At 51.3% G+C, this 10,202-nt stretch overlaps 1 protein-coding gene across 1 annotated transcript; it reads left to right on the top strand.

Moving 5' to 3' along the window:
• The first annotated feature begins 8,961 nt into the window (after window positions 1-8,961).
• PRLHR (prolactin releasing hormone receptor) lies at window positions 8,962-10,074 on the top strand. Its single transcript, XM_054729228.1, has one exon. The coding sequence runs from the start codon at window positions 8,962-8,964 to the stop codon at window positions 10,072-10,074; it is 1,113 nt and encodes a 370-aa protein (XP_054585203.1).
• The last annotated feature ends 128 nt before the right edge of the window (window positions 10,075-10,202 follow it).

Raw genomic sequence — 10,202 nt, 5'->3', positions numbered from 1 at the left:
TATGTTTTTGAAATCTGTGATATGAAAGGAAAGTAGCTGGGGGAACAGTAAACAGACTATTACCATTTAAAAAAAATCTTGCATGCAGAAGCCTCACGGAACCAGCAGAGTATGGCCGGAAAGCGCCTGGAGGGTGAGAATGAGTAATTGTTTTGAATGGATCTGGTGAATCACAGGCATCGACTTACTTAGACCCAACTTACTAAACTCTGGAACCTGCCAACAATTCCACAGGCTGTCTTTCCTCGGGGTGTCTAAAGCCCGAGGGCTGAAGGGTTGGAAGAGGACCCGTGGACTAAATTATTCCCCTCAGGGATACTCCCTTAGCGGAGTGCGGATCCAAGGGCCTAAGGTTCTTTCCTAGATGAGTCAGAAGGCCAGACCCTTGGAGAGAAAAACTCAAGTGAAGCTGTAAAGCAAGCATGTCAAACTCATTTATTTGGCCCGTGTTAGCCTTTGAGTTTGACATGCTTGCTGTAAAGGATGTCCAGGTGCATCAGATAGAAGGGGGACCGCCTTTTATTAAGGAGACAAGGGGCCCTAGTCGGTGTGGCCCAGTGGATAGAGTGTCGGCCTGCAGACCGAAGAGTCCTGGGTTCGATTCCTGGTCAAGGGCACGTACCTTGGTTGCAGGCTCCTCCCCGGCCTGGGCCGTGGTCAGGGCTCCTGCAGGAGGCAACTAATCGATGTGTTTCTCTCACATCGATGTTCCTCTCTGTCTTTCCCCTCTCTCTTCCACTCTCCCTAAAAATCAGTGGGAAAATATCCTTGGGTGAGGATTTTAAAAATAAACAAACTTAAAAAAAAAAGAGACAAGTGGTGTCATGCAGGTGTGTGGACAGGTAATGCCATCCAGGTGTGTAGATTGTTGTCTCTCTGCGGATCACAGTCTCAGACTCCTGAGCTATCAGAGCTTGTGGAGATCTTCAGGATGGTCCAGTCCGGTGGTTGGCAAACTCATTAGTCAACAGAGCCCAATACCAACAGGACAACGATTGACATTTCTTTTGAGAGCCAGATTTTTTAAACTTAAACTTCTTCTGACGCCACTTCTTCAAAATAGACTCGCCCAGGCAGTGGTATTTTGTGGAAGAGCCACACTCAAGGGGCCAAAGAGCGCATGTGGCTCGCGAGCTGCAGTTTGCTGACCACGGGTCCAGTCTGCCTCTCCCCCCCCCCCCGCCCCCCCGCTTGCAGATGACGCAGGGACCCTGTGTTGGGTGGGGCTTGCTCTGGGTGCCTGGGATGGTGACTGTCTGGGATTTTGCACCAGGTGTCCTGATTCGCAGGCCTGGGAACATTCGTGGTTCCCCTCAGACCTCTTCAAGCTGCCTCTTCCTCATTCCAGCTCCCTCCTACAAGGCCCTGGCTGGGGATGGGCCCAGCCTCTCGTGGAGACTCCGCCTGATCCGGGGCCCGCTGGCTTAGATTCTGGCCTTAGACATTTTGTTAGCCATGGAGTGATGCGCTTAAGGGACGTCACCAGTGGGCACCTAATTTAAAAGCATTAAAACAGAGGGGTCCCTTTCCACAGTGTCTTTGGGAGACGCACACACTTGATACAGGCCCTTCCGGGTGAGCCAATGTTCTCCCCACACCACCCGAAAAGTCATCCTTCCCAGAAGCTACCATGAGGCCCTGGTTGGCAGTGAGCTCTGCCAGGACAGCGGCAGTTTGCTGTGCCCGTGGGAGCTCTGGACAAGTGTGCTCACCGGGAGGCAGGGGAACGTGCAGGGAAGACCACGTTGGGGGGATGTGGCGGTCACTTTAGAAAAACTAAAGTGAAGCTGTAAAGCAAGCATGTCAAACTCATTTATTTGGCCCGTGTTAGCCTTTGAGTTTGACATGCTTGCTGTAAAGGATGTCCAGGTGCATCAGATAGAAGGGGGACCGCCTTTTATTAAGGAGACAAGGGACCCTAGTCGGTTTGGCCCAGTAGATAGAGTGTCGGTCAAGGGCACGTACCTTGGTTAGAGTGGATAGAGTGTCGCCCTGCAGACCAAAGAGTCCTGGGTTCGATTCCTGGTCAAGGGCATGTACCTTGGTTGCAGGCTCCTCCCCGGCCTGGGCCGTGGTCAGGGCTCATGCAGGAGGCAACCAAGTGATGTGTTTCTCTCACATCGATGTTACTCTCTGTCTTTCCCCTCTCTCTTCCACTCTCCCTAAAAATCAGTGGGAAAATATCCTCGGGTGAGGATTTTAAAAATAAACAAACTTAAAAAAAAGAGACAAGTGGTGTCATGCAGGTGTGTGGACAGGTAATGCCATCCACGAAGAACGCTGCTTAGTTCGAGGGCCGTGTTCCCTCCCACACTCACCTGACCATTGGCAGCACTCACGCCGTAGAGATGAGCTTTCACAGTTCATTCGGCAAAGAGAGTTCCCTGCAGTGTGAGCTGGGTCATATTTGTGACTTGGAAACTTTTCTTTGCTGAATGAACCCCTGAGAAATCCTCCCCAAGGAGGCATATGGAAATGTGTTTATTGAACTTTTCTGAACTTGAACCCTGAGTTTTTACAAAATAAATGACTATTGAGTTGAGCAGCATAAGAATGTTTTGGTCAGCTGGAAAATATCACCACTGATTATATATATATTCACTCTTAACCCAAATATTGGAATCGCATATGGAATCTTTTTTTCCAGACTTATTGAGATATAATTGACATTGCATAACCATAACATATACAATGTGTTGATTTGATATATTTCTATATTGCAAAATGATTCCCAGCATAGCACTAGTTAACGCCATCATATAACTACCATTTCTTTCTTTCTTTTTTTTTTATTATTTATTAAGGTATTATATGTGTACATATCTTACCATTGCCACCCCCCACCCCACTCCTATATATGCCCTCACCCTACCATTTATTTCTTTTTGTGGTGAGCACAATTCAGATCTACACTCTTAGCAACTTTCAAGTATACAATACAGTATTAGTAACGGAAGTCACTAAATTGACTAAATCTAACGCTGTCCATTAGATCCCTAGAATTTTTCGTCTTATAGCTGGAATTTTGTACTCTCTGACCAACATCTGGAGCATCTTGATTATGGCAAGGTCTATAGCAGCAAAGAAGTTGTAAACAACCTAAATGTCCATCAACACTACTTTGTTCCTGTGGGTTCAGACATGTGTCTGTAGACACGCAGGGCAAGGACACGTGTGACCTCCGGGAAGGACTGAGATCCAGGGTGGAGGTCAAAGGAGACTTCAGGCTCATCTGCTTCATGTCTATAAAACATGAGAATGTGTCACTAAAAATAACTTGAGCCCGACCGGTGTGGCTCAGTGGTTGAGCATTGACCTATGAACCAGGAGGAGGTCATGGTTCCATTCCCAGTCAGGGCACATGCCCGGGTTGTGGGCTCGATCCCCAGTGTGGGGCCTGCAGGAGGCAGCTGGTCAATGATTCTCTATCATGGATGTTTCTATCTCTCCCTCTCCCTTCCTCTCTGAAATCAATAATAATAATTTAAAAAAAAAGAACTTGAAAAGGACGGAATATAGAGAAAGTATTGAGCTCCTACAATACACTTGTCTTCCCATATTTATCACGCAGGGAGGGAAGGAGGGAGGGCTGAAATCCAATGTCGGGTCCCTCTGGCAATAGGCCAGGCTGGGTTTGGCGGCTGCTTTGTGCCCTCTGGCTGGCATCCCAATCATGGTGGGGAGGCAGGGAGCCAGGGATCCGTAGATCCGCCGCCTAGAAGCAGGCTGTAGGACAGTGGTGCTCACACTGAGTATGCATCAGAATAGCCCGCAGTGCTTGTGATATTTTCATTTTCCCAGCTCTCACTATCAGCGACTCTGATTTCATAGGTCTGCCTTGTGACCCAATCTGCATTTTTTAATGAGCACTAGAATTGATGCCGACGAAGGTGGTCTTTGAGCCCCAGTGGGATGAGGAGAATACATTCCGTGTTATTCGCCCTCTGCAGAGACACTGCTGGGGATGTCTTCAAGGATGAAAGCTGGGGCTGTTTCCCTGGTGACCAAGCCCCACTTGTTAAGAGAAAACACAGGGAGGACACACCTTCCTAGACATTTGAACTGCCAAACTGCCATCGCTGAATGTCGTGTGGAAAAACACCACAAGGACCATTCCAGTTTTACATTTTGTTAAAAAAAATAAACAGGGAAGGGCCCTAGCTCACGAGATAGTAACGCCAGAGTGCACTTGCATGTGTCTAGATCATAATTCAGAGGTGGAAATAAAGAGCTGTGGTTTGGGCTCATCACTGTGTTTTGTCAGGAGGCGTATATCATGGAAACCCAAATGAGGGGCCTCTGCAAGGTCCAGGTTTCTAGCTACATGTGACTACAAAGAGCCCTTCACCACCTAATGCCATGATGCAAATGCAAGATGATTTTTACCATCCATAAGAGCCATTTCCAGTTGATAATGAAACAGGATTGGAATCAAAAAAGAGGAAAGCAAATTGCCTGCCTTTGGAAAGGAATGTCATAGAAATGGCTTTCGAGTGTTTTGTTTTGGTTTATTTTTTTATTTGTTCATTTATCTATATTTTCTACTCCTAATAGTCTAAGCTGAGATATGCCATCCATGCTGCTCATGTCTGAGTATTGGTAAGAGTCCACTCAAAAGTTAAAAAATTGAATGTGCTAAGATCTTGAATTGAGTCGATTGGTCAAGCCTTGTGTCTCTTAGGGTTGTTGTTGTTCTGTGTAGGGTGTCACCAGAGAAGGTGACCTGCTGCTGGGTCCTGGGTCTTCAGGAATGCGGTGAGGTCCAGGGATGTGTACAATGAGGCTGCCTCTGGCCAGAGGCCCTAGATAAGCCAAGGTTAGGGACTAGAGCTACCTAGAATCTAGGGGGTGAGGGGGGAGCAACTCAGCCATCCTGAGTCTCCCCTCAGCCCTGGATAGTCCCATCAAAACAGGCCACACTGTCAGCATCACTCACTTGGGATATTATTAAAGACATGCATTTCAAAATTAAACTAAACCATCAGAGAGGAGGAAAAAGGAGTTGTACCATGCATCAGTCTTGCCTAATTACTCCACCCCAGGGCCTGACAGGGATGAAGGGCTCACTGGGAGCCCTCCCCCGGGGAGGGGAGGAGACGGGGAAAGTGGGGGGATGGATTCCTGACACAAAGCTTCAGCCCGTAGAACATTTTGATTATGAGAACACTTACTCTTCATTCATTTCCTGCCACCTGAACACTCACAGAGATTCATAATGGGCCCTAAATTGTTGTGTATGTTTACATAAACATAGGAAGGGGGACACATTTAAACAACATGTGAAAATGTTGATATGGTTGAGTAGAAAATGTTATGAATGTGTTAATGACTCTTGTGAATTAAAATGAGTATGATCTAAAAGGGTAAACACAATTCTAATTTGCTAAGGCAATTAGTGAATTTCCCGGTGATCGTTAATGCCTTCCTTTCATAGCAGGTGGCGGTAGTAGCATTTATCATGGCCATACATCACCGTGATTTATGTAGACTCCCCTCTTACTCTCTAAAGTGCAAATTTCCAGGCAATAATGTCTCGTGGTTGTTGGTTTTGGTCCTTGATTCTTTCCATAATATTTCACGCTGGGCTTTGCATGCCTGCTAAACAATAATACAATGAAGGACAGCATTTAGACTGAAGAGCAGTAAATTCTTCTCACCACAGACGGTCTTCTGGAGCAACATTCAAGTGGAAGGGTTGGGAACTGCGACCCTGAAACCCTCGTGACAAGAGGCAGTGACTTAAGGCAGGACAGAGGATTATCCAAGACTAGCCACCACCACTATGTGTCATCTATGTGCATTTCCTTCACTGTGTACATATGGGATCTTCTCAACGTCCACCAGAGGTGGGCATTTTTACGAATTTCATATATTTTCCAAAACTGGGGTTCTTCCAGTATAAAGCATTTGCCCAGCGCTCACATTGAGTGATGGCGGAGCCGCCATACAAGCTCAGAGCCGTGTGCTGTGCCTTATTGGGCTTCGGAACCAGTGATCTCTGTTTGGCAATCAACTTGGGCTTATCTTAGGGCTTTCTTAAGGCATCATCTTTTTCCATTTGCCCCACTGCTCTTCCAGGAAGCGATGAGAAGACAACCTGGTAAATGCAAGGTTTTGAAATACAACTCTGGGGTTCAGAGGTCTGAAGAGAGCTGACTGTGACGGCTGGGAGCACTTCCGAGCAGAGGACGTTGTGAACGTTAAGAGTGCTGAATTGGTGTAAGGCACTGGTTCTCAACCAGGGGTGATTTTGTCCCCTACCCCGACCCCCAGGGCATATTTGGAAAATTTTAGAAGCATTTTTGGCTGTCACAGTTGGATATGTGTACTCCTGGCATCTAGAGGGCAGAGGCCAGGGATGCTGCTAAACATTCTACAATGCACAGGACAGCCCCACATGGCACAGAATTGCCCTGCCCCAAATGTCACTAGTGCCGAGGGTGAGAAACCCTGGTATGAGGGGTTGCTATATTTCTTATATCTTTGGAAGCTAGTTTTTTTTTTTTTTGGGGGGGGGGGGTGGGCTTTAGCTAAATTGATTATAACTCAGGGAGTGTGGGTTTAGAATAGATACAGGCATATGAAACCGGTCGCTTTTGTTCCAATGCGGACTTTTCCTCCGGTATGAGTGAATCACTTAAATGTGGAGGGTGGACTAATTTTACTTCTTTCTGCCCTAACAGAGATATCTGCACCCAGAAGACAAAGGAAAAGGGCTGAGAAAAAGGACATGAGACGCGAAGGGGTGAGACCGCTTCGGAGGAGTGTCAGGTCAGAAACATCTACACCTGTAGAGGGTTTTTATGAGTTTATTGGAGCCAGACTGACGATCATTGCCGGGAAGCAAAATCTCAACAGATTGAGAAAATGCTCCAGAGAAAGGCAGTTTGTTTTAGACATTAGAATCAGAGGAGAAGGGGTAAGGAGGGTTACATGAAATCCACTGGTGGTAGATTAGGGAAGGGGGAGAAAGTACAGCGGGAAACCTCCGGGATTGGATAAAGAGTAAAATGGAGAGACACACACTTTGTTTCCATGGGTGGGTGTAAGACAGTTACGAATGAACATGTACAGCACGTAGAGATGGTATTTGGGGAACAAGATAACAATGAGGGGGTGCTGGGGTTCTGGGGTCAAGCACTCTGGTGCGGTGGGTGGGCCCTCTGGGGTCTGGAAGAAGAGATTAATATTCCAAAGATATGTTATCTCAGCTGCAAAAAGACAATAGGAGGGCTTGTTTAAGGTAAAGATGGACCCTTGTAAAGGAAGCTACAGGCCTAGGCTGTGACTACCCTCCACAATCCACTTTTACTTAGGAATTTTTATGTTCAGACCATCCAATGTGGCTACTTTCAGTCTCTGAGTTTGTAGGGCCCCCGCGCACCCCCCCCCCCCATGCAGGCGTCCCCTGAGTTTATCAGGTTACAAAGACTCCTTCCCCACCCTCCATCCTCCAATCCCAAGGTGGTCCAAGTTAACTTTCATTTCAATGACGACTTAATGCTACTAAAGATTTCATGTAACTTTTAAGCTTCTCAAATGTTTGTTACTTTTGTTATCCTGGTGAAAATCCTGCAATTACTATTATATTAATATATATATACTCCTAAGAATGAGGTGAGGAGCCCAGAGGGTGTTCATATCAGGAGGGAGGGAGTAGGGACCCGGTCCAGTAACTTACATTCTGTACTGGGAGAGTCAGACCGAGAAGGGGAAGGGAATTGTGGCTGAGAAAGCAAGAGTGGAAAAGGGTGCAGTGGGGGCCAGGCATTGAAGTGTGCCTGGGGAGTGACACTGGCGTGAGGGCTGTATTTTCTGACCCTCCAACCCCCAGAGACCCCGGTGGGTTGGCCTCCACTCCACCCCACTGCCCTCGAGATGGCAGCCCCAGCCCAGAAAGCAGGCGGCGGCGAGGCAGCTCTGAACCAGGCCGGTCCCTTTTCTGAATGCCTGGGACCCACAGAGGGGTCGGAACTCCCCGCTCCCCCTCCCCCACAGCTCCACAGCTCCCAGCAGCGTGGCCCGCGGGAGCTGTCCGCGGTGCTGAGCGCTGTCTTTGGCTGGGCCCTATCCGCAACGTAGGCTAAGGGCTCAGCGGGTCCTGGGGCGGGCGGGGGCCGAAGGTCTGCAGCCAGCTCCAGGCTCTGCCTTTTAAATCCCCGCCGGGACCCCCTACGCTACTCCCTTAACCCCAGCCTGGACTCTACGCAGGATCCAGCGCTTAAGGGCGGGCCCCTCATCTTTCTCCCACATCCCGTGGTGTCTATCTCAACCCCCACCCCCCCACCCCACTTCTTCCTTCGCTCCCTCCTTATTGAAACCGCACCAGGCCATCCCGAGAGAATTCGCTCCACGCTCCCCTTGTCCACCCTTCCTCCCTTTTCTGTTTCCATCCTCCCGACACTCGCCCTTCTCTCTAGTGGTCTAAGCACCGAGCCTGAAGGTTTTCGCTCCGCCCCTATTTTCCAAACAAGGGAGCGCTGGAGTGGGGGCGGGGCAGAGGGGAGGCGCTCGCTCCCAGTCCCCCTCAAAAGCTGCGAGCCCACGGGCAACTCCTGAATCTGTTCAGCTCCCGCAGAAAAGCAGAAAAGCGAGAAGCCTGCACCGCAGTCGGGGGCGTTGGACCTCCAGGGGACAGATTCTCTCCCTCCCTCCCTCCTTGGAGCGCTTTCCCGCCCGCCCAGCCGCACTCACCAGGTAGGACCGTGCTCCTGGGTCTCGCCTGCGTGCACTGCCAGAGCCCTGAATGGACTGGAAGGCATTTAAAGAACCTGTGCACGTAGAACCACGCATAGATTTATTTTTTTGCAGAGGTGGGACGACAGCGCTTTTAATTATTACCTATTTTGGCCAGTTATTCCAAAGGGGGATTTAGGTAATTGGGGAGGGGAGTGGTTGGGGAGGAGGGGGCGGAGAGAGAATGGGAAGCGAGGCACTCTGATTCTCTTTGTACAGGTGGCCATGGCCTCACTGCCCACGCAGGACCCCGTGGCTCCTGACTTACCTTCTGGACTTCCCCCAGCGGCCTCAGCTCCGGGCAACCAGAGCGCAGAGGCCTCGGTGGGCAATGGGTCAGCAGCCGGCGCCGGCGCTCAGGCCGCCACGCCGTTCCAGAGCCTGCAGCTGGTGCACCAGCTGAAGGGGCTGATCGTGCTGCTCTACAGCCTCGTGGTCGTCGTGGGGCTGGCGGGCAACTGCTTGCTGGTGCTGGTGATCGCGCGGGTGCGCCGGCTGCACAACGTGACCAACTTCCTCATCGGCAACCTGGCCCTGTCCGACGTGCTCATGTGCACCGCCTGCGTGCCGCTCACGCTGGCCTACGCCTTCGAGCCGCGCGGCTGGGTGTTCGGCGGCGGCCTGTGCCACCTGGTCTTCTTCCTGCAGCCCGTCACCGTCTACGTGTCCGTGTTCACGCTCACCACCATCGCGGTGGACCGCTACGTCGTGCTGGTGCACCCGCTGCGCCGGCGCATCTCGCTGCGCTTCAGCGCCTACGCGGTGCTGGCCATCTGGGCGCTGTCCGCGGTGCTGGCGGTGCCCGCGGCCTTGCACACCTACCACGTCGAGCTCAAGCCGCACCGCGTGCGCCTCTGCGAGGAGTTCTGGGGGTCCCAGGAGCGCCAGCGCCAGCTCTACGCTTGGGGACTGCTGCTCGTCACCTACCTGCTTCCCCTGCTGGTCATCCTCCTGTCCTACGTCCGAGTGTCGGTGAAGCTCCGGAACCGCGTGGTGCCGGGCTGCGTGACCCAGAGCCAGGCCGACTGGGACCGCGCGCGGCGCCGCCGCACCTTCTGCCTCCTGGTGGTGGTGGTGGTGGTGTTCGCCATCTGCTGGCTGCCGCTGCACGTCTTCAACCTGCTGCGGGACCTCGACCCGCGCGCCATCGACCCGGACGCCTTCGGGTTGGTGCAGCTGCTCTGCCACTGGCTCGCCATGAGCTCGGTCTGCTACAACCCCTTCATCTACGCGTGGCTGCACGACAGCTTCCGCGAGGAGCTGCGCAAGCTGCTGCTCGCCTGGCCGCGCAAGATCGCGCCGCAAGGCCAGAGCATGACAGTCAGCGTGGTCATCTGAGGCCACGGCACCGGGCCAGGGCTGGGGAGCTCCAGGACCACTGGTCTCTGAGGGAGCCCACCGAGGCTGGGCCGGAGGGCTTGTCCCCAGGACCAGAGCTAAGCCCGGACGGGCAAAACTTCCAGCCC

Source organism: Eptesicus fuscus, chromosome 17 (assembly GCF_027574615.1).
Source record: "Eptesicus fuscus isolate TK198812 chromosome 17, DD_ASM_mEF_20220401, whole genome shotgun sequence".
Classification (NCBI taxonomy): domain Eukaryota; kingdom Metazoa; phylum Chordata; class Mammalia; order Chiroptera; family Vespertilionidae; genus Eptesicus; species Eptesicus fuscus.
Note: the sequence above shows the minus strand (reverse complement) of the source record. Positions and strands in the feature narration are given on the sequence as shown.